Genomic DNA, 27,969 nt, shown 5'->3' on the forward strand with positions numbered 1-27,969 from the left:
AATGCCTCCTTAGAGCTATTGCTGAGGCCATTGTTCTTGAGGAAGCGTCTAGGGCATGTTTGGAAGTGTTGATCTGCTGCTTCGCGAGTACCATGCCTCCCTTCTGAATAACTCTGGCTGCCTGAAGCTTGTCTTCGGGGAGGTGAGTCAGGAGTTCAAAACCTTTCCCACAGAGTGAGTGCTGAGGCCATTGTTCTTGAGGAAGCGTCTAGGGCATGTTTGGAAGTGTTGATCTGCTGCTTCGCGAGTACCATGCCTCCCTTCTGAATAACTCTGGCTGCCTGAAGCTTGTCTTCGGGGAGGTGAGTCAGGAGTTCAAAACCTTTCCCACAGAGTGTACTGATATCTGCTCATGCAGACTAAGTAATTTGTGGTTTTTACTCCCAATGCTCCCGTGGAGTAGAAGCGTCTCCCAAACGCGTCTAATTTTCTACTTTCCCTGTCAGAAGGTGCAGAGTGTGTTCGTTTGGACTTGGACGAGGATGTTACAAGCATCGAGTTTGGCTGAGGGTGGGAGAATAAAAATTCGGCTCTGGTCTCCTGCACTCTATACATGTGGTCCAGGCGTCTTGTTGACACTGGGGCCGATGAAGGCTTCTCCCATGGTGCTTTTGCAGCTTGTAAAAGGACCGTGGACATGGGCAGTGCTATGGTAGTGGAGGTATCCAGTTGCACGATATCGAAGACGGCATCTGTAACCTGTGGTTGTTGTTGAACAACTGAGAGGCCTAGAGAACGGGCCATTCTTTTGACGAGGTCCGCATAGGAAGTGAGATTGTCGGATGGGGATATAGGTAGATCATCTGCGACAGCTTGATTAGGAGACTTGTAATCAGGAGAGGTGTGAGCCTCAGAGCCCTCCATATCAGAATCCTCTTCTGCAGAATCAGAGGAGCCCTGATCTGGCATTTGAACCGGAGTGACTTCCGTTTGACTGGTTAAAATCTTTGGTGGTACGACTTGGGGAATGGGAGGACGATTGAGTTCCGGATTATGCTGGGAACGATCCTCGGCCGGAGGTCAAGATAGAGATGCTGAAGGTCTAGATTTGTAGGGCGACCTTGATCTGTGGGCAGAGTGGGTTGAGTAACGATCCCAGTCAGAATAGCCCGCCGGTGTCAACCACGGCATGGATGGTGGATAACCCCCATAGAGATACTTCAGTTGGCGTTGATCCCAAGACAGAGGTGGTGGTGGGGGTAGAAAGACTCGGGGGGATCGACTTCTGGATCGGGTACGTCTCGGAGACAAAGCATTAATCTGCCTTTGAGAGCGGTCCCTATAAACTCTGTCATCGATATCGACAGGTTCAATAAGCAGATGTGGAGGGTGACGCTGCGTGCTGCTAGAGGCGTGTCGATTCCGACATGTATCGATGTCAGGAGCCTCTGACACCATCGATGTTGACGACGGGGAAGGAGAAGGCTCTGCGTCCATGGGGCGACTAAGGAGCTCCACCATCTTGATATCGGAGTAAGGATGCTCAAGTTGTTGTATAGGGGAGTCCAAGAGTTGAATGGTCGGTTATCGGCGGAGCAGCATGGGCCTCCGATGCCGATACTGCTGTTGGAGCAGGGGGCACTTTAGGGGCATCACCCAGTGCAGACACCGCTACCTTCCCCTTCTTTGCCGCCTTTAGGGACTTAGAGGAGCCCTTTTTTGTGGACTTGTGCTCTTTACTTGACTTGGGCTTCTTCTTCACCGGAGTGGAAGCGGAGGATTGCGCTTTCGATGCCGGTGGCTTTGACGTCGGTTGGCCGATGTTGGAGGAGGGCCTCGATGCCGGAGCCATTGATATCGATGGTCTCTCGGAATCCATTACTGAGGGAGGATATAACGTTGATTCAAGTAGTGCCACTTTAAGGCATGCAGCTCGATTTTTTCTTGTCTGGTTCGAAAACCTATCACAGTGCCGACAAGACTCAGGTCGGTGAGACTCCCCCAAACAAAAAATACAGAGGGTGTGGCGGTCAGGTGGAGTGAGTTTACTGCCGCAACCCTTGCAGCGATTGAAAAAGCCCCACTTCTTCTCCATAAAAATTAAAAAACGGAGAAGAAATAAGGGGTTGGGGGGGGAGCCTGAAGGCCAAACTGAGGTAAACTGGCAACTTCCCCCTCAACAAAAAACAACTTTTTTTTAATTTTTAAAAGAACAAATGAAGAAAGACTAAGAAAAAAGAAGAAGACTGAGGAAAAAAATCCAAAGAGCCATGAGGCAAATAGCCAAAAAAGAACCGATTAGATCAACGAAGAAAAGGTCTTTCCAACGCGGCGGTAAGAAAGGAACTGGCGGGATGTCTGCGCCCACCCCTCTGGGCATGTGTGGTGGGGTTCCTGCGCATGCCCGAGGTCTGGGCGCGAAAATTCGTTAAGAGCTTGCAACAATGCCGATCGATTCAGCACGTGCGCGCTAGATCCCATGGGTGTGAAGCACAGAGACCACGTCGAAGATTGCCTGCTCATGGGATGCGTTGTTCCTTAAAAGGAGATGCCAGGACCAATACTTTACTGATCTGGCCATCACCAAGGCAGGGTTTGGATGCAGAGTGTGGGAACAAGTGTAGAAATAGAACTACTAGAGGAATATACGCCTCTTCATTTCAAGCTTGATTTGGGAAATCTGTCGAACTCTTGACTGCTTGAATGGGGTAAGACATGCTCCCAGCAGCAATAAATAAAAATAAGTGGTACAGTGTGTTGATTGGGGCTTAGGTTGAGAAATTTCTGGAGATTTGGGGGCACGATGGAGTTTGGGGAGGGGAGGAAGCTCAGCATAGATGTGGTAGCGTGATGGAACCCACCCTCTGAAGCTGCCATTTTTCCTCCAGGGGAAACTGATCTATGAAGTTTGGAGATCAGTTGTAATGCTGGGCAAACTCCAGACTTTACCTGGAGGTTGGCAATCTTTACAGTCCTTACAAGGCTGGCTGTGGATGGCGGTGCATGCTGGACAGCGCACTCTTGATGCCACACCCGTGCTGAAAGCTCCTACGCAGTTGTGCCATGGCATAGTTTGTGACAATTCCTGGGTGGATTGACCCTTTAAGTTTCTGAAAAACCTTCTGGTGAGCCACTCTCCCAGAGAGCCACTGGTGGGCAGAACCAAGGCTCATTAGTCCCTGTGGGGCCAACAATGCTGCAGGGCCTGCTCAGACCCAGAGCAGAGCAACACAGCAGTGTCAGTGGGTGTAGGCTTAACCTGTGAAATGTCATTGCTACGGCCCAGGTCTGAGCCAAGTGGCCCAGCAGTGCTCCTGGACAGTTCAACACCCAATCCACCCAGCTTTTAATAGTTACAAGGCTCCCATGAAGGTGCTGGAATGGATGGACAGAAGTCTGCTCCCTGCATACTTGTGCACGTGTATATGCATAGTGTGTGTGTCTGTGTGTATACTGCAGGCGACCGGAATCATTCATGCCGTCCTGGAGAAATACGGCAGCTATGAGAGCTTTGAGGCCACAAATGGCGGGAGGCTGCTCAGCAAATGCCAGATCTGGTCCGTCATCCGGAAGTACATGCAGAAGGAAGGGTGTTCGGGGGAGGTGAGTGTGAGGCCGGCCTGGGATGGCTGCTCTCCTTGGTAAGCATGCGTTGCAGTGCCCTCCAGGGTCCCCTTACAGGGCTTCAGAGGAAGCTGGCACACATTAAAAATATTGCTGTCCCCAGTAGCTTGGTATCGTACTATTTTCCCATTTCAGCCTTGAATCCAAAGGTTTGTGGTGTTGTTTTTACTGTGCTCAGGCTTCAGATCGACATCAGATCATTTCTTATTCGATTATTTCACTTACTTCATTCATACCCCGCTTTTCTCCCCAACGAGAACTCTACATGGCTGACAGCGTTCTTTTTTCTCCTCCATTTTCTCCTCACAACAACCCTGTGAAGTAGGTTAGGCTGGGAGAGTGTGGCTGGCCCAACGTCCCCTGGCAGGGTTCTGAGTGCAAATTCAAACCTGGATCTCCTAGAGCCTACTCTGACACTAACCACTATGCCACACTGGCTCTTCTCCCCTATAGTCTCTCAAAACTTCCATGGCAGACAGTGTCCCCCTGCCATTATTCTATGCACAGCACATGAGACTGATGTGGCCTTGCCTTTTGAATGTCTCTCTGAGCTATAGTAGCTTCTGGTGGTATGCAAGGGACGGTCCCCCAGGAATGTCTGAGCATGCCCCGGTCAGCAAGCAAAGGAGCTCTATAGCTGACAGGGACCCTACAGGTTTGCACTGTCCAGAAAAAGTTGAAAAGGTGTTCACTGATTCCTCTCCCCAAGAGGTCTGTCTGTGTGGCCCACACACTGATCGGCATGCCTTTCAAAAGTTTTGTCAGGTTTTTCACCCAGTTCTCCTCTTTTGGTGATCAACACTGGGACATTCTTGGCTTGCATGCCTTGCAGCTGCTAGTGTAACCTTGGGTCAGTCACAAGTTCTCTCAGAGCTGTTCTCTCATGAGCAGTCCTTAAAAGAGCTCTCTCACCCCCACCTACCTCAGTCACAGGGTGTCTGTTGTGGGGAGGGGAAGGGAAAGGAGTGTCAGACCCTTGAGAAATCAGTTCCCAACAACAGTCATTCAAGAGAATATAAAGTTTATTGAGACATTGATAGGATCCAGACTCTTGACGTTCTGTGTTAGAACTAGGGAAAAGCGTGGGAAGCAAGCAATTATACCTAAATCAAGCAGGACCCTAATGGCCCGGGGCCAATCACACCTAAGCATGAGGCCCGCTGAAATAACTGCTCATAGTTCCCAGGGGAAAGAAGACACCAGGTTCTGCTGGGGCTTAAGGTTACTTGCAAGAACAACATAGAAGAGGCTAAAAGCGAAAGTAGACATTCTTCACACTCCCCGCTGTCTCCATGGCAACCAAGCCCGCTAAAGTGGGTACGAGGTTAACAAGGAATTTGTAAGCCGCTCTGAGACTCCTTCAGGTAGTGAACGGTGGGTAGGGTTGCCAAGTCCAAATTCACTTACCCCGTGGGAGTCCCGTGCCGTTCCGGGAGTCCACGTGTGCCGCCGCGATGATGCCACCCAGAAGTGACATCATCACGTCGGCATGTTGGGGGCGGGGCCACTAGGATTCGAGGGAAAACCATAGAGTTTCCCCTCAAATCATAGAGTGTCCCGCCCCCAACGTGGCCAGTGTGATAATGTCACCTCTGGGTGACATCATCACGCTGGGGACGTGTGCCGGAAGGGGTGGAGTTGCTAGCGTCGGGTAACGGGCCTCTCAGGCGGGGGTTTACCCGCCCCCCGGGGGGACTTGGCAAGCCTAAGGGTGGGGTATAAATCCAATCTGCTCCTCCCCTGAGCCCAAGGATAAGGAAATGAAAGAGTTGGGGGGGATCAAGGAGGGCTGTTTTAAGTGGTGTGATTGCAGCGCCCCATTTTCTCTGTCTCTCTCCAGGTTGTGGTTCAGCTCACTGAAAACTTGCTTTCCCAAGCTGTGATGATGGTGGAGAATAGTCGCCCAACTTTGGCCATCAACCTTTCCGGTGCCCGGCAAAACTGGCTGGAGGGCATGTTGCGTCACGAAATAGGTGAGGATCCCCAAGGCACAGCGATGTCCTGGGACTACCCAGAGAGATGGTTTGCTTCAGCAGAGGCTTTGAGCCAGCTACATCTTTTTACAGCGCAATCCAAAGTAGCGTGACTCCAATGAAAACGATGAGTTTAGACTGGAGCAACAGAATATTTAACAAAGCTTGAGTCCAGCAGCACCTTTAAGACCAACAAAGTTTAATTCTGGGTATAAGCTTTCATGTGCATGCACACATCTTCAGATACACAGTTAGTGATGCAACTTCTTCTTTTTTTTTGTATTTTTGTGCGTATGTGTGTGTGTGCCCATGCCTGGAAGTCATGGCGACCTCTGGTGACTCCTACTGGGGCACAGAGAACAGTCATAGAAGTGGCTTGATAGCCTGCCTCTGGCCTCCCGGCCCTGGTATTCTCTGGAGGTTGCCCTTCCAAGTACTTGCCAGGGCTTATCTTCTGAGATCTGACGAGATCGGGCTTGCCTGAGCTATCCAGCTCAGGGCGTGGTGCAACTTCTTGAAGTCCTATCTCAGTATGTTGGCTGATCGTGATTATGAAGCAGTTTGCAGACAGTTGAAAAGAGAGAAAATGCGTCCACAGGTCTTCCATGTCCAAAGATGGTGTTTATTCATAAGTTACTGGAATAGAGTCAAACTGGAAGAGACGTCTCAAATAGTGATTTTGAGATGCTTTTGAAGGATGTTAGAAATCACTGATGTTACTCTACTTAGGAGATATGATAAATGAAATGAACAGGTTTCATGTAAGTGTTTGAGGACTGCTTGACATAGTTTAGTATAGAAACAATGGATTTATGTTATATTGTGTGATCTGTAAATTCTTACCTTTTCTTACTAACTTTTTTTTAAAACCCTATCTCAGTATAGGTTTGAAGGTGTGCAGTTCTCAGCGATTAGGATGCAGGATTGGGAGAGTCTTCCCTTCTGCTTCACACTGGAGCCATGGACAATGAGATTCCTCTTGATAATCTTCGGGAATTCTTAATTTTTAAGGAGCCACGAGAGTATTACCTCCTGGGGCTATTCTGTAAGGGGCTTTTTTGGACAGCTGTATCACTGGGTAGAGGCCAGTGGTCTTTCTCACAAGAGCTGTTTTAGCTTTAACACTGATATTTTCCAAATAGTAGTAGTTTTCAAATTCTGTTTATGCACTCGTAGCATGCTGTTATATCACTGATGAAAACCTTTTGATAAAAAAGAGCTATTTAAATTGAATGCTGGAGGGAGACTTTAAAACTTTGATCAGCTGAATGGGAGGAGAGGGATAGGATCCACCCTGCTTCCATTTAGAAATGTTTGAGCTTTCAGTATTTCCAAACCAGTTGGTTATTTTCTTACATGTAGTTGATCCCCCCCCCCCCAAAAAAAAATCTTTTTGGCTCCAGTGTGGATCAGTTAAAGATATCCCCCCCCCTTTTCTGTTTACTTTGACACTAGTGATTTGGAATGGGCCGGCACTGAAGGCTTGGGAGGACTGAATTCTCAGCTGTGAGTGCACATTAAAGTTTAGAATGGGTTAATGATACAAATGTGCTTCCAGAGCATGGAGCTTAGGAAGGGAATATTTCCAAGGAGGAATGGGAGCATGCCATTGGACCTCGGGGAAAGCACTCACACGCCACCACACACTATGAAACACTAATTCCCTTACTGTAAAACCGGTGTGCCTCTTTACTCCTGTTATCAGTTGGGGCATAACAGTTGGTGGGGCAGGGGAATCCGTCTTCATTCTACCCTGAGGGGCGATGCACTGTAATGAACAGGTTCAGAGGGCAGCCATGCTGGTTTGCAGTAGAACAGCTGGACTGGAGTCCAGTAGTATCTTAAAGATCAACAAGACTTTTGGGGCACAAACGTTTGAGAGTTCTCAAGTTCTCCGGCCCTGAAAATCTTGTTGGTCTCTAAGGTGCTATTGGACTAGGATCTAGCTGTAATGGACAGGGGAACCCTTTGTCCCAATGCAATCAGGTCTGTATATATTCTGCATGTCGGAAAGCTGAAACGGGCCCATCCCTGTAGATTAAGCGGGTTTGCATAATTTATTCCATTGTGTTTGTCGTTTTGCATAATTTAATCAGGTTTTACCAGTTCTGGGGAGGAACATCGTTGATCCATGGAGGTTCTTACTGAGCCTCCTCTCCAGCATTTGAGACCAGCCAGTGTTGCTCTTGTGCTTCAAGTGGATCATTGGAGACATAAGGACTAGAGAACTGGTTGATGTTAAAAACCTGGAACTTTCTAGAAAGTGAATCCTGTGTCCTATCACCCAAACGCCAGCAACACACAGCCTAGTTTCTGTTGTGCCTGCACTCATTCCTGTGAGGAGAAGAAGTAGGAGACAAATCTGAAGAGAAGAGAGTTGGCAAGGAGGAACAGAGTTAGAATACTGTATCTCTTAACAGCTGCCAGAGTAATATTTGCAATGAAATGGAAGACAGAAGAATATCCTACAATAGAGTTCTGGAAACAAAAACTAGCTGAGTATGCAACATTGGCAAAACTAAGTATATAAACCATTGAAAGCATTTCAGCAGAAATGGCAAGCTTACTACTCATATTATGGGAATAGCTATTTTCCCCCCTGATTTTTTCATATTAAAGGTGATGAAGATATTCATTATAGTTTTAATCCTTGTATTTAGTATTCCAACTAGTATTTAAATATTTAGTAAGAATAAAACTTAGATTTAGACACATGATCAAGACAATATTCAGGTTTTAATGATTATTAATTGTAGCGTAGAAGTTTGTTCAACTGTTAAAAGATGTAGTCTCTCTAATAGATTATCGCTAACATTAGGAAATGTCTTGTTTATTCTTTTAAAGAGAGAACCCACCCCAAAACACTGTAATATTGATGTTTTATTATCTGCTTCTGTATTTGAAATATATATTACATCTCATAGCACATCTGATTTTACTTGTTGTATGTAATAACCCATATTATTTGATAAATTTGATGAATCTATATTTTTCCCTACCCCCCTCTTCCCTTTTGTATCCCACTTTTTTTGAGAAAACAAAAAAATAATTTAAAAAAGAATAATGTGTCTCTTCTCCCCCCCCCCCAAATTAGGCACCCACTACATCCGTGGTGTCAACAATGCCCATCAGCCCTGGCACAACTTGGAAGGCCGCAAACAGTATGGCCTGAAACCCGCCAACCCAACCGAGGAAGGGCTGGCAAGCTTGCACAGCGTCCTCTTCCGTAAGCAGCCCTTCTTGTGGAGGGCAGCCCTGCTGTACTACACCATCTACCAGGCCAGCCACATGTCTTTCTGTGAGCTCTTCCGAGACCTGGACCACTTTGTGCAGGATGTGGGAGTGCGGTGGGAGTATTGCGTGCGGGCCAAGCGAGGACAGACAGACACTTCCAAGCCAGGTAATGGCATGATGCAATCCACTCTGGTAGATTTGGGAGCACCGAGCAAACTCAGGCAGCGGTTGATTTTTGGGGGATCACTATTCATGCTCCCAGTCCTTTTAACTCTAAAACTGTGCCTTGTTTTTAAACAGTTCCTCTGCCATCAAACTGTGGCGCTTAGATGCCTTCCTTGGCTTTCTGTCCTTGATGGAAGAAACACAATTGATTTCTGCATCTATCTTTGAAAAGTGTTCCTATGCTCTTGTGCAGTGGGGCTTGTCCAGGAAATGGCTGGCAGCCTTCAGAATTAGTAAAGGTAAAGATTCCCTTGCTTGAAAGCCAGTTGAATCCGACTCTAGGGTTGCGGTGCTCATCTCCGTTTCAAAGCCGAAGATCCAGCGCTGTCCAAAGATGTTTCCATGGTCATGTGGCCGGCATGACTAAACACCAAGGTGCACGGAACACTGTTACCTTCCCACTGAAGTAGTACCTATTTATCTACTTGCAATTTCTTGCTTTCGAACTGCTAGGTTGGCAGGAGCTGGAACTAGAGACAGGAGCTCACTCCGTCATGCGGCAACTTGGGTCTCGAACTGCTGAACTACCGACCTTCCACAGCCTGCAGTTCAGCATCTTAACCACTTGAGCCAACGCAGCTCCTTCAGAATGAGTAAAACCCTGTAAACAAGAGTTGTTCAGGAGAACACTTTTATAAAAGTGATAGGGCGGTGGTATAATAGAATGGTTCAGAAAGGTGCTTTTATAAAGAGAACGGGACTGTACTCTGTGCCACTGTGTATGCTACATGATCTATTTGTTGTGTGTATTTTTCTGCTCTTACTGTGTTGTTTTCTATTTTTATAAGTCCATTTTCTGCATAGCATGTGTGATACTTTTTTTGCATTAATTTTTCCAGCCCTATCTATTGCATTTCTTATTAGATCTCTCATACTACTTGATTACATTATTTAGACCATGTAATTTGCCTTAAATCTCAGTGACGAAGGCAGGCGATACAAAAAGTTTTTTAAAAAAATGTTCCCGCCACCCTTCTCATCGCGCATCCAAGTCATCAGTGTGCTTAAAAGTAGAAGATGATTTTTAAAAAGAAAAATACAGTCCTTATGAATCTCTGACCAACAGAATCTGTGTTCAGTGGCAGCTCAATTGCTTCCAAGGGATTCCAAGGGAAATGAAAAGGGTTTAAATACATTTATATCCTGCCCTTTCTCCAGCAAGCCCAGGGCAGCTTACGTGGTTCTTTCCCCTGTTCACAACAACCTTGTGAGGTAGACCAGGCTGAGAGGCCGAGTGACTGGCCCAAAGGTACTCAGTGGGCTTCACAAATGCTTATATCCTGGAAGTCTTTGTTGGTGCTCCTGGACTTGAATTTTGTCCAGTGAGCTTGTGTCTCCTGCCGCACTGCTTCTTGCTCATTCCAAAGGATCATCTTGTTGTGATACTGTTGCTGGTTCTTCACATTTCAGGATGTTTCAGTAAAGATCAAGTGTACCTGGATGGAATTCTGCGCATCCTGAGACACCGGCAAACCATTGACTTCCACTTGTTGGCTGCTCTGGGGAAGGTGAGCTCACTGCTGATTATCTTGCTATCTCCTTGCCCCTTGAGTGTACAAGTCTTCTCCCTCCCGTCTTTGCTTGGGTGTGGGCAGTGAGGAGACCACCAGGGCAAGGAGACAGGTTAGGGTGGGAAACTGCTTCTCTGCTTCCTCCCCTCCCCAATTTCTCCTGTCCAAATCCATCACAAAAGTTCTTTCTTAGCAAAAGCAGCTCTCAAACACATAACTAGAGCTCTGCTGGATCCGACCTGTGGTCCGTTTAGTTCTGTCTCACACAGTGGCCAACTAGTTAACTCTGAAGAGGCAACAACACAGCATAGAGGCTGAGGCCTTCTCCAATGTTGCCTCCTGGCACTGGTATTTAGAGGTTGACTCTTCTGAATGTGGATGCAAATGAGTCAAGGAACAACCAAATGTTTACTGTGTTTGTTTTTGTGTAATTTGTAGTGAACCCCTTTAGGGAGATGGCTTTCCCTGCTTCTAGAGATACTTGTTAACTGGCAATTGAATCTGGGACTTTAGATATGCAGAACTGATCAGCCAGTTTGCTGTAATGGTTAAGAGGAGCGATGGACTCTAATCTGGGAGAACCAGGTTTGATTCCCCACTCCTCCACATGCAACTGCTGGAGTGACCTTGGGCCAGTCACAGTTCTCTCAGAGCTGTTCTCGAAAGAGCAGTTCTCGAAAGAGCTCTCTCAGCCCCACATACCTCACGGGGTGTCTGTTGCGGCGAGAGGAAGGGAAGGGGATTGTAAACTGCTCTGAGTGAAGGGCGGGGTATAAATCCAATCTCCTCTTCTTCTTTGCCTTGGTTCCTTCCTTCTGAAAATATCCATTTTGGGCCAAGGAGAACCAAATCTTGTGATTGTAACAAGCCCCTCCAATTAAGGAATTGTGTGTGGGGGGGCTTAAAATCCCACCTGTCCCCACAGACCTCAGGGTCGCCTTTCCCATTTTTGCCTGACAGGGGCTTTTTATGTAGTTCAGGAAGCAAGGCAGAGATTGGGCCAAGGTCACCCAACAGGTTTGGGGGCTGGACAGCCAACCTGGCTTCAGGGACTGGCACTGTCAGTGACTTACTAAAGGCCCACTGTTTTAGAGGGCTCATGACAAGTTGTAAAGAAGGACTGGGCTGGTGTATGTGCTGCTGCTATAGCCGAATGGACAGCTATAAATAAGACTGTGGCTGTTGCCACGGAAGAGGCCGGTACAGACACTGTTGCTGTTGGTAGATGGCACTGCTGCCACCATAGTCAGAGAGTGACTGGCCCACTCTCAGGCTATGGCTGTGGGCCAAGAAGGGAGCAGGTAGCTGAACTACCAAGTAGACAAGAAGAAGAGATTGGATTTATTCCCCTCCCCTCACTCAAAGTCTTAGAGCAGCTTACAATGTCCTTTCCTTCCTCTCCCCCCAAGAGACACCCCATGAGGTAGGTGGGGCTGAGAGAGCTTTCGAGAACTGCTCTTGAGAGAACAGCTGAGAGAACTGTGACTGGCCCAAGGTCACCCACCTGGCTGCATGTGGAGAAGCGGGGAATCAAACCCAGTTCTCCAAATTAGAGTCTGCCACTCTTAACCACTACACCAAACTGACAATTGCTCTGTTAGAGCAAGCGGCAGTTGCTATCCTGGGAGGGAGGAGGTAAAGGAACTCCTGTGGGTGGTAGGGAACCCACCCCAGAAGACATTTAACTGAGGGAGTCTCAGTCTCTAGAACCATCCCCACTGAGCAAGAATTTTTTAATTCTGAGAATGTTAGCCAAGATTACAGCACGCTCGCTCTCTTATTAGGCAAAGATCGCCTGCCTCTGTAAAGATAGTTTTACAACCCCTCCCCCCCAGTGATTCCGTTCTGGTTGAAACAACACCGAAAACACACGAGCAAACTTGTCGAGCTCCTTTTTGTGTGTCAGGTCTCCTACGAAGACATCAATCAACTCAAGAAATTTGGGGTGCTGGACAAGGCCCGGATCCCCCACTTCATGCTGGACCGCGAACGGTACAACCAGCTGCTTGACCACATCGTCACGACCAACTGCCTCAAGGATGAAGAGCTGGAACGACTGCTCCCGGACTGAGTGGGGCTCGGGCGAGGGTGGGAGGTTGTGCTGTGATTGGGAAGCCTTCGGTCCCAGCGGAAGGTCGTGCTGTGGGATTGTGGCTTGTCGAAAACAGTTCTGTGATGCTGAGCGTAGCGCTTTTTAATTTATTCTTTATTTTGTGGGTGTCTCTAGTTAAGTGTTAGGTGACAGTGTCTGGGCTGTGCCAGCATTCTCCGGCTGGCTAAAGCAAGACCTCTGTGGCTTTGTGTTGAGGGCTTCAATCATGGGTCATTCTACATATATATATATACATATACATACATATATACACATAAATATTATTCTGCAGCAGGTGCCGAAAAGTACATGTGTCGCCTGGTCCACTTGTGTCAAGCACACTGGTGTAAGCTCATTGTGGCTGTTCCAAGAAATGGGGTGTATAAGTGCCACATCCAAGTATGCTGGAATTTAGTGCTAGGTGCCCAGGTAGAGCGCCTGAGAAATTTTCCTTCTCAGTTTGAAATAGCTTCTGGGATGGCCTGAAGTCTAAGAATACCTTCCACATAATCATGTCTTCTTAGGATCAGCCACGCGACACATTGTGTGTGTGTGTGTGTGTGTAAAGAGCTGTCAAGTTGCAGCCGACTTATGGCGACCCTATAGGGTTTTCAAGGCAAGCAGTTAAGCAGAGTTGCCAGTGCCGTTGCTTTCCTCTGCAGAGTCTTCCTTGGTGGTCTCCCATCCAAGTACCGACCCTGATGAGATTGGGCTCTACTACACCATTCCACATCCCAAACGATACATTAACGTGCAAACTTTCAAGTTCATCAGAGCTCTTAGGCTGGATGTTACCAAATGTTTGAAAATGCTTAAAAAGAGAGAGGAAAATTCTTCAGGGTATGACAGTGAGTCTGCACTGTGTGCTGAGCAGCTGCCAGCTTCCAGGCAGTTCTTCTGAGTGAGAGGCAATAAATCAAGTGATCTCTGTACTGTAGCCATTAACAAATCCAAGAAATGATCTCTAATTATGCTCTAAACCAGCAAGACTCAAGATTTAAGATGCTGGCAACCAAGGAGGGATGTATTTAGGTCAGCTCCCGGGGAGGGTACAGAATAGGAACGTGCTGTCAAATGTGTTTCATGTGTGTATATATTCAAGTTGCAAAACTGAAGCAAAAAAAAAATGTCTTGCTCGATCAGGCACAAGTAGCTCTGAGCTAACACCTTGTTCCCAACGGCCGTCAGTTAGCCAAACTGTTCTGGGAGGTCACAAGCCGGGCATGACCATGTAGCAAACTTATTTTTTTTATTTTAAATGCAGAGATGATGTGCAGCCCAGACTGGATAAGTTGTCCTTGTCCTTTCGCAGATGAAATGTTTGTCTGTAGTTGGCATGCATGATGTAGCTGAGGGTGCTTTGTGGTAGCTGAAGCTGTGTTACTATAGCAACTGCCTCCTTACTAATGCTCAGTTGCTGTGGTAGGGGCAGGGAAAGAAAAAAAAACAAGAGGGGCAGCCCCCTGAGCTAGAGGTTTGAGAGCCAGCTTGGTGTAGTGGTTGAGTGTGGTAGTGGTTAAGAGCGGCAGACTCTTAACTGGAGAACCAGGTTTGATTCCCCGGTTCTCTTCCGCATGAAGCCAGCTAGGTGACCTTGGGTCAGTCAGTTCTCTCAGAACTCTCTCAGCCCCACCTACCTTACAGGGTGTGTGTTGTGGGGAGAGGAAGGAGATTGACTCCTTCAGGTAATGAAGAGTGGGGTATAAAATCGAGTCGTCTTCTTGATGGAAGAGGAGGGGTGCGTGGGCCCCTTGGACGGTACCTAAACATTTTGGTCATGGGCAGAGTCTTTTTAGCAAGGAGGGAAAGTGCAGCAGAAACACATTTACCCACTTCACCATCTTGCTGAGGCTTTGTTTTTTCCTCTTCCTGTTCAGGTACCTACAAAGCTCAGACATGGCCAAAGGCAAGAGCTAATGTGGCTTTGGATGAGCCAACAAATAAGTTCAGGACCAACCCAAAATATAGTTTATTGGTTTATTAATAGTGTGTGTGTGTGTGTGGGGGGGTGTCCTGTTGTAAGCTGCTTTGGCTGCTCAACGGAAGGGCCCCAAAACAAAAGCAGGGAATGAGGGGCCCAGATGCCATGGGGGCAAAGGTGATGATGGGCAGGGGTCCCCAATTTGTCGCCCAACATCTTCCTAATACCTGCCAAGGATGTTAAATGAGTAGGGCTTTTGGCCAGTAGGGCTTCTGATGGGCTGTGCAGACTTTGCTTCCGGCTGCAGCTGCTACAAGAATCTTCACTGTGGGGCTGAAGGCAAGCTGTGACTATGCAAAAAAATTTCTAAAGGCTACATTCATTTTTTAAAAATCATCCTGTTAAGCAGAGGTTCAGCCTGAAGTCTTGGAAGAGTTGCTGTTAGATTGATGCATAACATCACTGTTTCATTTTCTTGGTTGGCTCTAACTCCTGTGGTTGCATCCACTACCCTGTGTCAGAATTTCACAGGTGCCCATCAGCTCAAAAAGGCTGGGGACCAGCCAGGCCTTTGCAGGAGCTGAACAGCTGTACTGTTTGCTCTAGAATGTGTCCAACTGCTGTTAACCTCTCTGTTTTGCTTACACACTGCCTGTTCCAAACCATCTGCCCTTTTTTGCAGTCGGATTTTTATCGTTTCAATAAAGACTCTTCTCTGCTTTTGCTGTGCTTATGGGCAGGGGGAGACTGGGGAGGAAAGCTCTGGCATGTGATATGGAGCACCATGTTCAAGTCCCCAGAAATATGGTGGGTGGAACTCTTTGCACTGAAATAATAGTAATATGTGAAAAAAGCCATTGGGAGAGAACAGCATATACCCTATCCCAGATCACTTTGTCTGGCCAGTCACCAGCTTGTTGCAGTGAAAAGGACAGATGCTGTCCCCTGCCCCAGCAAGTCTCCACTGCCCCACTGTAACGCACAAGGCAGCTGCCATTTAAAAAATTCACAAATAATCCCAGTTGCATGAGCAGTGTTCCTCTGCCCCACATCAAATTTTTTTAATGTTCTCCTAGAATACTGTTAAATTCACCAAGCAAAATTGTGGATGCAAATTTAATCCGTTGCACGTGCCTTTGTGGCTTGAAGCGACCTATCCATAGCGGCTTCTGAGCAGTGGCAAATTTCATGCTTTAAGACCTCTCATGGTTATCAGACGTACTTAACGTCATCACTGCTGTCCTCAGTTGGCTTAGTCATAGTACTGGGGGTAGGTACCAGTGGAGGAATTTAAAACAAGATTTTATGTAGGCTAGCCCAATCTCAGTTGAAACACTCTAGAAGTTTGTGTTCCTTACAGAGTAAGCCAGCCAGAGACAAATGTGGCTAAATTAGGTACATTCAGACCAGTGTTCCCTCTAAGCTGAGTTAGTGTGAGCTAGCTCATAGTTTTTCAGCCTTGAGCTCACAGATTTTTGTCTTAGCTCAGGAAGTATGGCTCCAGAGCAAACTAACATGCAGTAGCCAAATCCCTTGCTCACAACTTTGCCAGTAGCTTACAAAGTAGAATATTTGCTCACAAGACTCCACAGATTAGAGGGAGCATTGATTCAGACCTCCCCATTTAAATGAAAGCTTCATAAGATCAGTTCCTTTATTTTAGACCCAGATAAGACCCCCTGTCTTCAGTGTATGCTTCCAGTTCACATTTCCTTTTAAATCAATTTCCCTGAAGCAGTGGCAAGACCTTGCCTTTATTAAAACTACATTTAAAAAAAAAACCTTGAACACACATACAATGATAGCTCCTTATGTACAAAACAAGCAAAACTGCAGCCAGGTGGGACGCTTTGTGTCAGGGTCTCCCCGACAAGCACTGGTTCACCACTTCCAGCAAATGGGCGTTTTCCAAGGCAGCTGCAACTCTCTCTTTGTCGGCCAGCTGCTTGTTTACTGGAGGAAACAGTTCAAAAACAGATGAATAAAGACACTCGGTATTGTATCTTGTGTAGAGACCATTGGAGGGCTTGGGCATGCTCTCCCCCCCCCCCCCCCCAAGACATATTTATACAAGTTCCAGGAAAACCTCCTAGGAAAGATGTCTGACCAGCTTCCACTCCAGGTGGCTGACTTCATTCAGGCAAGCTTGCAATTTTTATAACTATTCTTTTGCCATCAAGTCACGGGTGACTTATGGTGACCTCATGGGGTTTTCAAAGCATGACATGTTCAATTGGCTGCCTCTGCATCACAATACTGGTATTCCTTGGAGGTCTCCCTTCCCGATACTGACCAAGAATGATCCTGCTTAGCTTCCAAGAGTCGACAAGAACGGGCTAGCCTAGGCTATCCAGGTCAGGGATCTTGCAAAGAGGCCCTGGAAAAGTAGTGACCCCCTCCCTCACATTTTAGAGACACAACATCATCAGCCCAATCAGGCAAAGAACCAACTAGTCCATTTTGCAAGAATTCCCCTTTCTAATTGTATGACAAAGCTATTTTTTTCCTTGTCTCAACACCCAGGGCCATTTCCAACCCTCCCAGTGAAGATACTCTTACTACACTGTTTTCCAAAGTCTTAACAGCAATGCAATAAAAGTCCTCTGAAATGTAATTTGATACTAATTTGACATTTAGCATAATGTGGGAAATCAACACAGGCTGCTCTTCACAGTAGAAAAGAGCTCGCCCACCCAAAGAAACCTTCGTTTCTGAGCCTCTGTGACAGTAAGAACATAAGAGGAGCAATGTTCCCTCTAAGCTGTTGAGCCTTGTGAGCAAGCAATTTGGCTACTGCATAACTTAGCTTGCTCTGGTGCCATCCTTCCTGAGCTAAGACAAAAATGTGTGAGCCAGAAGCCAAAAAACTGCGAGCTAGCTCACACTAACTCAGCTTAGAGGGAACACTGAAGAGGAGCCCTGCTGGATCAGACCAATGGTCTATCTAGTCCAGCATCCTGTCTCCCACGGTGGCCAACCAGTTCCTCTGAAGAGCTAACAACAGGGTATAGAGGCCGAGGACTTCCCCTGATGCTGCCACCGGGCTCTGGGATTCAGAGGTTTAGAGCCTCTGAATGTGGAGGTTATAGACTATCCTCCATGAATCTATCTACAACCCTTTTACAGCTGTTTATTCCTGTGGCCATCACGACATCATCTGGCAGCAATCACTCTCTGCGTAAAGTAGCATTTCCTTTTGTCTATCCTGAACCTACTTGCCTTAAGTAGGCAAGTTCCACTGGATGCCCTCCTAGTATTTTGGGAGAGGGAGAAAAATTTATCTTTGTCAATTCTCTCCACCCCCTGCATAATTTTATAAACCTCTATCATGTTCCCCCCCTTAGTCGTCTCTTTTCTAAACTGAAAAGTTCCAGACAGTACATGGCATTCTCAAAGCCCCAAAGAAGCATACTTTACCAGAAGCAGGGGTGCCAATTTAAGTTCTATTTCTGAAATTACTCAGGGTAGCCACAGAACTGGTGTACTATAACAGATCAGGTGGATTTCTGGGCACAATTCTCCACCACCTCTGCTGAAACTCACTGGCTGTTGGCCTACCCTGCCTGGCAAGGTTGTTGTGATGAAAAAATGCCACCCAAAGATCCTTGCAGGAAGGGTAGGATTAAAAAATATGATTTATGAATATACAAACAGACACACGGACAGATGACTGTGTCAGAATTTCAGCTGATGCCTTCCGCAACCAGTGATCAAAGGAGATAGCAGCCATTCTCCCTTGAAAGCGAATCCGCCTCTTGGCAATTTGAACCTGCTGCATGTTGATCCAGTAGTACAATGATAAGACCAGAGTTAGGGAACTGCCTTTTCAAGAAATCTGTCAAACCCCTGAAGCTTGCCAGAAAGACACCCAAGACCTTTTTTCCTTTATAATTTGTTACTTACACTAGGACCATGGGAACTGTAATGTGAAATGCAATAGGTAATCTGTAATCGTTTGCAGTTTCTGTGCAAACTAAGCTCACCTGCGTGTTCAGAGGCGTGGGTTCCCGGTGTTATGTGGACATCCACCTGGGCGGGAGGGAAAATAAGGAAGTAACCCCATCCGTCCCACTAAGCTAAGCACAAGACCAAGACCAGGTCCCCCCCCTTCATCAATGAAATGTGCTATTAAATTCAAATTACAGAACAGCAAGACATCCATCGTTCCCAATCATAAGGAAACCAGGTTTTTCCTTCCCTTACATATGTCCTGGATTTTGTTGATGATGCCTTGGAAGAAACTGTCACTTTTTAAAAAAGCTTAAAGAAGCCCTGTAAAATAACTAGCTGGTGTCTGAATACACTCAAAAGTTTGAAGTTGCAAACCCAGTTTATTTCTAGGGGATGGATTATTCAAACGAAATAACCTATGCAAACTGGGCAGATTTTTAATTTTTTTTGCTTTTGGATCAAAGACACAGGGAATTTCCTTGTCAGGTTTTCTACTGAATGGAGCACTCTGCAGACAGAAGCTGTCACCCTTACAATGTGTCCATAGGGAGCCCCCCATTTCTCTCCCACCACTCTCACACACAGCGCCCAACTCTGTAGTGGTCAGGATCTTGAAGGCCTCTGTTGTCCTCATGGTCCCTTCCAGTTTATCACCACCACCCCACGCCCCCTTCTTGAGCAATGAATGCAATCGAAACACAGGCACTTCCAGGAGCTTGAGATCTGGCTGAACACCTCAAGCTTGGGTGCTACTGCTGGAAACCCCCATCCAGATAGACCAGCTGAGTGGAAATGGCTGATATATTTTAACAGTGAGGGCTATGCACATGCTTAAAAGCTGTCAAGGATCATTCTAAAATGGTAGCCGTCTTAGACTACTGCAGCAAAATCAAGTTGAAATCCAGCAGGCACCTTAAAGGCTAATGACATTTATTCCAGCATAAACTTTCATGAGTCAGAGCTCGCTTATAGCATCTTGAGCAAGTGAGCTGGGACTCACAAAATAGACATCGTTAGTCTTTTCATGTGCCACCAGACTTCGGTTTTAAGAATCTTAGACAATTGCACGTTCCATAGCAAAGATGCCCGAGCTCCCCGCCCAGGGTTCCCTGATGTATTTAGCAGACCTGTTCAACCTGCACTGCTTTCAGATGGCAAAGAATTCAAGCACCTGGAACATCTCTCCCCACATTCTGAAACACCATTTCTCACTGGTCACCAGTGTCTCAAGCAAACCTCTTTCAAGTGTGTAGCTGCAAAAATCATCTTTCATCCAAAGGCAACTGAGTGCCTGGATGCTTTTCCTCCTGCAAAATTCTTGTCTCCTTCCCAACCTTTTCTTTCAGCCGTCTTCAAGAGTCCTCTGTCTTTGCAATGCTCAGCAATCGGCATTTGCTAAGGTAATAGGAAACATTTGCCCACACTCACCTTAAACCGTTCAGGGAGGGATCTGATCAGCTTCACTTTGATCGAAAGGCCAATCAGCGTTGCCATGCTGCAGTGAGGAATGGTGGGAGTGAACTCCACCGAAACAGTACTTTCTGCATCATTCACCTGTTACGAGAGACATTTTCCCCGTAAGTACAGGACTTGCAGAATAGTTAACTATTCAACCAGATCAAGTGCTGTATTAAGTAGAGAAGACCCTAGCTAGTTTGTTCAGTGGTATCTTTCTGACTGCATTCATACATCTGATTACCAAAGTACCCCACCTGCTGTCAAGTGACTCATCTCCCAGAAAGGACCCCTCAAGGGTCCAAGAAGACTTCTCAAAGGGATTCAGATCACGTAGTGCAGAATTCTGTCCTCTACCACAGTCAGGCGGGGGTGGGGGGTGGGGAGAGAATGGCATAGCCAGACACGATGGCAGAAGTTGACGTCAAAGCTGACCTTTCAGCTGCTATGACTACTGGTTATCCCCAGACCCCTGCAACTATTTAAGAAGCCCATATATTGTATGGGTGAAGGACTAAGGCTGAGCAAAACAGAAGCTATCTGCCCTTCCCAAAGCAGACACATCTTGTCCTGTTTTCCCGTCAATGAGCCTGCTTGCAGCTTCTTCAGTAGGTCTCTGGCAGAACAATACAAGCGGCAAAGCCAGGCTTGTACTTACTTTGACACGAACCTGTTCCACGACATTCAGCTCTTCCAGAGTTAAGGGATGTTCTGGATCATTGATGGACCGAATGAGATGTAAAACAAACAAAAAAGTTAAGGGAAAACATTCTACTAGTAGGGAGCTCTTGGTTCTTGTCAAGAGGCAAGAAGCAATGAGTTGGATCTTGCAGATCCATTCTGCTAGGGCAGGTCCTTTCCCCTGGTGGAAGGAGCTTTCCTGTGGCGTAAAATGCTCACACCTTCCGCTGGAGGCAGGACCCACCACTAGGGGCTCAATAAGGATTTGTACTCCAAACACCTGTCTGCCCCCCGCCCATAATAGATAAATAATATGAAAGGGTGGTCAATTCTGTCTTGGAAAGTTCTTAGAGATTTAAATATGGTGCCTGGGTAAGGTGTGCTTGGGGATGAGAAGGAATTCAGCTAGGATGTAAAGCTGAAGAATCAGGATCTTGAAGGCCTCTCTTGTCCTCACACAGTCTCTTCCAGCTTGTCACCACCACCTTATATCCACCAGAGATATTCCCTCTGGCAAGACCATATCTCTGCAGTCATAATTCTGGGACAACTCCCTGGAGGCATTTAGCATAATCTTCAGTGTTCATTTAATTTCTTTGATGTTGCAGGTCAAGGCCTTGCCTGCAGATCATGACACCATAAGGTACATGGAGCTAACCTGAAGCCTCTCCCAAAATTTTGTCACATTTTTGTTCCACAGCTCAGATTGAGGACCGACAAAATGAAATACTTCTTTACTCAGTGAGTAACATGTGAATTCACTGCCACTGGATGTACTGATGACCATAGGCAAAGACGAATTTAAAAGAGGATTAGGCAGATTCATGTAGGACAGGTTCATCAATGGCTACTAGCCAAGGTGACTGAAGAGAACCTCCACCTACAGAGGCAGCCGTCCTCTGAATACCAGTGGCAAGAGGCAACATCAGGGGAAGGCCTCATCCTCTGTGGCCTGTTGTTGGACCTCCAGTGTAACTGATTGGCCTCCGTGTGGGACTGGACCCTGGACTAGATGGACCACTGGTCTGATCCAGCAGGACCTTTATGGTCTTATGGCAATGTGCACGATTCTCTTCCTCCATGTTACTCAGCTAAAAAAGCGATTGGTTCAGGAGGATCATCTAGTAAGGTTCATAGAAGAACAGGGATTCTCCTAAGGTTGCCAGTCTCCAGGTGGTGACTGGGGATCTCCTGGGATTAAAATTGATCTCCAGGCGACAGAGATCAGTTCCACTGGAGAAAATGGCTGTTTTTGGAAGGTGGACTTTATGGCATTATACCCATTGAACTCCCTCCCCTCCCCAAAGCCGCACCCTCCTCAGGCTCCACATCTCAAACCTCCAGGTATTTCCCAACCCAGAGCTGGCAACCCCATTGCATCCTCACAACAGCCCTATGCGGGAAGCGTGGCTGAGAGCCAAGGAGCCCTCAGACACCCAAGGGGTGACCTCAGGCCAGGGAGAGCCCTCAGTCACCCAGAGGGTTTTATGAGCCTCCATGTCCTCCCTCACGACAATCCTATAAGGTAGGCCGGTTCCAGGGAGCTCTACGGGCCTCCGCAACCGGGTCTCTCCAGGACCACCCGCCCCCTTCCCAAGGATATCGAAAATCTCGCGGTCGTCGATGGCATCAGGCAGCTCGTCGTCCTCCTCGCGCGCCGTAACCGGCCGCTCGCCCTGGCGCCGGTAGATGAGCGGGTTGGCGTTCTCCAGCGCTACACCCCCGGCCGGGGAAGGAGCCAGCGCCGGTCCCACCATAGCCGCGGAACTCACTCGCCCGGGCTCTGACGCAGCCCGCTTCCGGCGCGAGGGACGCCTTGGCCGACGCTCCCGAAAGTGAAGGAGGCCGGCGGGTGGTGAAAGAGGGTAACGCATAAAAGCAGCTCGACTACACTTCCGATCCCCCGTCAGGCAATCAAAGCCAACAGGGAACCATAGAGAACAGAGGTCCATGAGTGGCTATTAGCCCCAAGGTATAGATTGAGCACTCTGTGTGGGGCAGTGATGCGCTGCATTCTCGGTGCTTGGGGGGCTACAGGGGGAGGGATTCTGGAGTTCTGGCCTCGTTGGTGGACCTCCTGACGACACCTGGTTTTGGGGCACTGTGTGACGCAGTGTGTTAGACTGGGTGGCTTCTCTGATATTCTTAGATTTGAAGATGGAGCGGATACCTCCCCGCTGCCCCCATTGTGACATCTAGGCTAGTGCCCCGCAGATGGCGGAGTTCCCATGACAACCGGAAGTGTTTTACTTGTGGGTTTTTGCAAACAATCCTATTTAAATTCCAGACAGGGGCTCCTATTGATCTGTCCCAGTGAAGAGAAGGAAGGGGAGCCCCGAGGCAGCTCAAAAGCGAACCGGCTTGTTGTGGTAAAAGCTTGGACTGAAACCTCAGCCAGCATTGCGAATTAATATTTTATTTAGATACGTATCCCGCTTTACTCCTGGATGGGAACCCAAAGCGCTTACAACGTTGTTCTCCATTTTTCTTTTATGTCCACCTGTCTCACAGAGACTCAAATCTTATTTATTTCATTTATATATCCCTCTTTGCTCCCCCATCGTTCTCCTCCGCTCCACTTTAGGGCTCCTTCACTGTTGGCAATCATAAGTTGTACACGGCATTTTACTTTGGCTGTGGCACTTGCTGATTAGGTTTGTTCTGGAGTGCGTGGAGTTATTTCAGCATAGCCTGTAGTGATGGATGCACCGTTGATTATTTTTTCTTCCTGTCACATTTTTACCCCAACTGTGATTAACTGATACAAAAATTACATAAATAAATTACACCAATTCCCTTTCCTGGAACCCCCCAACTATTTTTAGGAAGTGGGCCGGGCCGGGTGGGGCTTTTGCCAGCAAGGTATCTGACTAGCCACTGGAGATTGGCTGTGCCAGTTTTTAAAAAAATGTTGCTTTGATATCAGCCTTCATGTGGTGCCTGGAGATGTCCTGGCATTCCAGCAGATCTCCAGGCTATAAAGATCAATTCCTCTGGAGAAAATGGCTGTGTTGGAAAGCAGGTGGACTCAGTGGCAAGGTACCCTGCTGAGGTCCCTCCCCTCCCCAAACCCTGCCTGCCCCAGGCTCCACCCCCCAAATCTCCAGGAATTCCCCAACCTAGAGCTGGCGGCCCTAAACAGGAGACAGGTGGGAAGTTGTTGTGGGTGATGACCCATAAAGCTGGTTGCTTTGTCCCCCATTAGACTCCCTGAGAGGGGCTCCCCTCCCCCCCATTTGCCTTTGATCACCCAGCCCTGTTGAAGAATTCTGAAGGGTGTGAAAAGCCTGCATACTAGGCTGGGTTGTTTTGATTGGCATGGCATGATGTTGGCTTTTGAATTTTTTAAAAATACAGTATTTTAAAATTTTCTCTTGTGTATTGAAATCTGAACTCTTTTCCATGCACTCCTGTTGTTTTCCTTGTGGCAGACTGTTGGGTATTCTTGGTAAAAATATAGTTAAGCAGAGATAAAAATCAGCAGAGTAAAAGATTGAGAGACTGAGTCCGTGTGTATGTTTGTAAAATATAAAAGTTTACTATCAAACTAACATGGGGAAAAGGTAAACGGGATGCAAAATAACAAAGGACTAGATTCCTACATCTTTACAGCTAAGAAGGTGTTACAGGTACGGGGAAGAAGACAGGAAGAATGGTGTCTTCTCCTTCTCCGAGACAAAATGCAGGAAAGGTGATCTCAGGTCCCTGCCACACAGCAGAAAAAAACCCGGGCAAAGTGCGGCTAATCAGAGCCGCACCAAAATAGAGACGCCATGGCGGGATCCCACGGATCCCCTGAGCCGCGGCGCCATTGCTCCCCGGCACGATCAGATGCCGGGGAGGAAGCCACAGTCGGGAGGGGGAGGTTGCCGAACTGCGCATGTCTGAGCATGCGCAGTTCGGCCAGGAGCCGGGGATGCGGCCGGCCTTGATGCCACGGCCGGCCTTGATGCCACAGCCGGCCTTGATGCGGACTTGCCAGAAGACCCACCTCGGTAGATTTATTTTTGCCGCGGCGTTTTGGGCGGAAGGGCCGGATCGCAACGCTTCCCAGATGTTGCGGTGGGATCGTGCCCGTTTGCTCCGCCCCCGATCTGTCCCTCTCCAGGCCCAAAACCTCTCGTGTGACCGGGGCCTCAGTATGCTAAATAGCCTATACATTGATTTCCAATCACCTCCTACAAAATTCCCAGGCTTCCTTAGTAAACAGATTGGGTACAAATAAACATGTGACTTCCTGTTGACTAACACAAAGTTAAAACTCTGTAACTGCTGAAGTGTTTTAACTTGCTAAGCCCAACACAGATCCTTGACTTTGTAAGGTTTTCTGCTGACTTTTATGCTGCTAGGCATCAATTGCATCTTTGGTGCAGTAGTAATTTTAGTTTCTCATCTGCCTGCAAGATGGTAGGCTTTTAAAAAACACACACATATATATTTTAAATGTATAAAGTCTTTATTGATAATTAGCAGCCAATACATAATGGGAAAAATTAAACAAAACTTGGCATACAATGACATTCAGAAGGCCGCTACACCATATGTAGTAAGATTACTCTAAACAGTTATAACAACTAATACTTATCTTCCCCCTACACTATAAACAAAGGGGGAGAGGAACAATCTACTATATATAGAAAAAAGAACACTAACAATAACAATGGCTCCAGATAAATCTTCATTACAAAGGAACAAGGCTATTATATTTAAACCAAATAAACTAATCATGCAATCAATGAATAGCGACTAATGATATATAATAGTTTCTTTTTCTCAGATTACTAAACCCTTCAAAGTTCTGAAACTTTAATTCCATAAAAGGAGACAATTTTGCAAGTAAACTAAATTGTCAAACTGGATCTGCTTTTTTTGATAAAGGATCTTGTGATTTTATCCAAAATAAAATAATCCCATAGTTTAAGGGACCATTGTTGCACTGTAGGGGGATATCTGCTGGATATCTGGGTAATTGAAACACTCCCGAGAAAGCAACAGGAGGAGGAAAAGGTATCTCAGCAACGGGAGGAGCACCTGACACAGGAGGAGGGCACATGGAAGAATGTAGTCCACAGAAGCAGGAAGATCAAGAGACATTCTAAGTCTCTGTTATGAAACAATCAGTTCCTGGATCTCCCCAGATATTGATTATGAACCACTGGAACAAGGGCTCCACCCCCCAGCCTCCACAAAGCTTGAAGAACATTTCTCAGACCCCTGTGGATGAGAGGACTCAAGTCTCTGCTCCCCAATATAGAAGGCATGTGTTGGTAATTGGGGATTCCCTACTGAGAGGGGTAGAAGCTAATGTGTGCTGACGACTTGTCGTTTCAAGAGGTATGCTGTCTACCAGGAGCACGCTTCCAGGATGTGACAGAAAGGGTAGGAAGACTCATCAAGCCCACAAATTATTATCCCTTCTTGCTCATCCATGTGGGAATAAATGATATAGCCCGGCACAGCTCAAAACATATTAAAAGAGACTATGTGGCTATGAGTAAAAAAGTGAAGGAATTGGAAGGGCAGGTTGTATCCTCATCAGTTCTTCCTGTTGAGGGCTGTGGCTTACGAAGGGAAAGAAGAATACTGCAGATCAATTATTGGTTTCATCAGGAAACGTTTGGATTTTTGGATCATGGTTTACGCTTTCGAGATAAGCTCTTCTTGGGGAGATGGTTTGCACCTCACGAGGGTAGGAAAAAATGTTTTTGGAAGCAGCCTTGCAAACCTAATAAGACCTTTAAACTAAATCCTGTGGGGGAGCGAGACAAAAATGCAAAGCCTATAACTGGAGATAAGAGCTCTAAAGTTTTGCGGGGAGTGGCACATGTGCTAGATAACATTAACTCACATGTAAGTACAGAAACAAAAACCTCAGGGTGCATGAAACATGGATTCCGATGTCTCTACACTAATGCTCAGAGTACGGGAAACAAGCAGGAAGAACTTGAAGTCCTAATAAGGAAGGGGACTATGACCTAATAGGCATTACTGAAACTTGGTGGGATGACACTTACAATTGGAATATTAGGATTGAGGGGTATAACTTATTTAAAAGGGACAGACAAATAAGGAAGGGCGGAGGAGTAGCATTATGAGAGATTGCCGCTGCTGGATCCCAAAAGGGGATATCACGTCGTTGTCATCTTCTTCAGCAGGTTCCTCTCCTAATGAGAGGGTGCTGCTGCTGGATCCCAAAAGAGGATGTCACCTCGTCATCTTCTTCTTCGGCAGGTTGCTTCTCCTAGGCCCTTTCTGCACTGTTCTGCTTTGTGGCAGATTTTGTGTTCAGAACTGCCTTGTGCTTTCACTTCACAGTATATTTTTATTTCTGCATTTTTATCAGGTTATTTTTAAGTTCTACATTGCTCCGCTTGGTGTTGCTCTGCAGTTTCCCCAGATTTTTTAAATGCTGTTTACCGCAGTTTTTCTCTCCCCCTCACATCCACACCAGAGTAATTCCAATGCAGAAACATTTTCTGCAGGAATGTACAAATGAAGAAAATAGAAGTTCTGTCCTTACCTTGATGCCCAGGAAAGTCTGATCTCATCAGATCTCAGAAGCTAAGCAGAGTCAGCTCTGGCAAGTACTTGAATGGGAGACCTCCTTGGAATACCAGCAGTTAGGAGGCAGGGGCAGGCTCTATTCAGCCACCTCTCTGAATATCCCCCAGGCCCCCAGTAGGGGCCAGTTACCAGAGGTCGCCATGACTTCCAGGTGCAGACACACAAATACCAAAAAAAAAAAAAAGATGCAATTTTTATCCCCCCCCCTTCCACGTCCACACCAGAGTAATTCAAAAGCAGAAACTTCCCCATATTTCCTTCCCCCACCCCTTTTCCGGGGAGTTGCATCCAGAGCTGGTGAGGATGTGGTTTGTCTGCCATGGCAGACACCACTGCCGCTGAAGCACAAACTAACTGACAAACCAGCCAACCTTCAAGCTGTTGGATCCCAAGCATTCAAAATAACTCCACGTTGAAGAGCAAAGCAAGGTTTATTTCAAAGCGTTGGTTTAACCAGAACAGGACATTGTTAGGAATAACTACAGGTAACCAGGGAAGGCATAATATAGACATTTGAACCAGGTAAGGACCAATGAGCCCAGTTCCCGCTGGCGGGAATAGAACATACAATTCGCGCCCATTGCATGGGAACGCAACAGTTCTATAATGTCAACACAGGTTCAGTTCACATGCTAGATACCCAAAACATTCTAGGCGAAGCTTTCCTCCTACAACCAGCTGCACGACCTTGGCGAGTTCCGCGGACTACATAACATAACTCAAGCAAACAAGGAATGAGAGGGGGGGGCGAAGGATACTAGACAGGGGAACCGGAATGACAATGGCAGCTAGCTGACA

At 46.9% G+C, this 27,969-nt stretch overlaps 2 protein-coding genes across 3 annotated transcripts in view; one reads left to right on the top strand and one right to left on the bottom strand.

Moving 5' to 3' along the window:
- The window catches only part of KIAA0895L (KIAA0895-like ortholog), an 18,468-nt gene extending 5,745 nt beyond the window's left edge, over window positions 1–12,723 (top strand). The window contains exons 2-6 of the mRNA XM_015408400.1: window positions 3,400–3,543; window positions 5,405–5,537; window positions 8,632–8,937; window positions 10,407–10,504; window positions 12,414–12,723. Of these exons, the coding sequence (XP_015263886.1) occupies window positions 3,400–3,543; window positions 5,405–5,537; window positions 8,632–8,937; window positions 10,407–10,504; window positions 12,414–12,578 (846 nt within the window). The 3' untranslated portion in view covers window positions 12,579–12,723. The remainder of the gene's footprint in view (window positions 1–3,399; window positions 3,544–5,404; window positions 5,538–8,631; window positions 8,938–10,406; window positions 10,505–12,413) is intronic.
- Window positions 12,724–16,160: 3,437 nt separating this feature from the next.
- Window positions 16,161–22,449, bottom strand: FAM96B (family with sequence similarity 96 member B). 2 transcript variants are annotated; one of them, XM_015408403.1, is made up of 5 exons: window positions 22,211–22,449; window positions 20,597–20,664; window positions 19,900–20,025; window positions 18,504–18,549; window positions 16,161–16,473 (listed from the first exon to the last, which is right to left on the bottom strand). In XM_015408403.1, the coding sequence occupies exons 1-5, from the start codon at window positions 22,362–22,364 to the stop codon at window positions 16,376–16,378; spliced, it is 492 nt and encodes a 163-aa protein (XP_015263889.1). In that variant the 5' UTR covers window positions 22,365–22,449; the 3' UTR covers window positions 16,161–16,375. The 2 variants fall into 2 exon arrangements, with proteins under 2 accessions (XP_015263889.1, XP_015263888.1); XM_015408402.1 differs by having other exon boundaries at window positions 20,585–20,664.
- Window positions 22,450–27,969: the final 5,520 nt, after the last annotated feature.

This window comes from Gekko japonicus, unplaced genomic scaffold (assembly GCF_001447785.1).
Source record: "Gekko japonicus isolate JY-2015 unplaced genomic scaffold, Gekko_japonicus_V1.1 scaffold717, whole genome shotgun sequence".
In the NCBI taxonomy this organism is placed as follows: Eukaryota; Metazoa; Chordata; class Lepidosauria; order Squamata; family Gekkonidae; genus Gekko; species Gekko japonicus.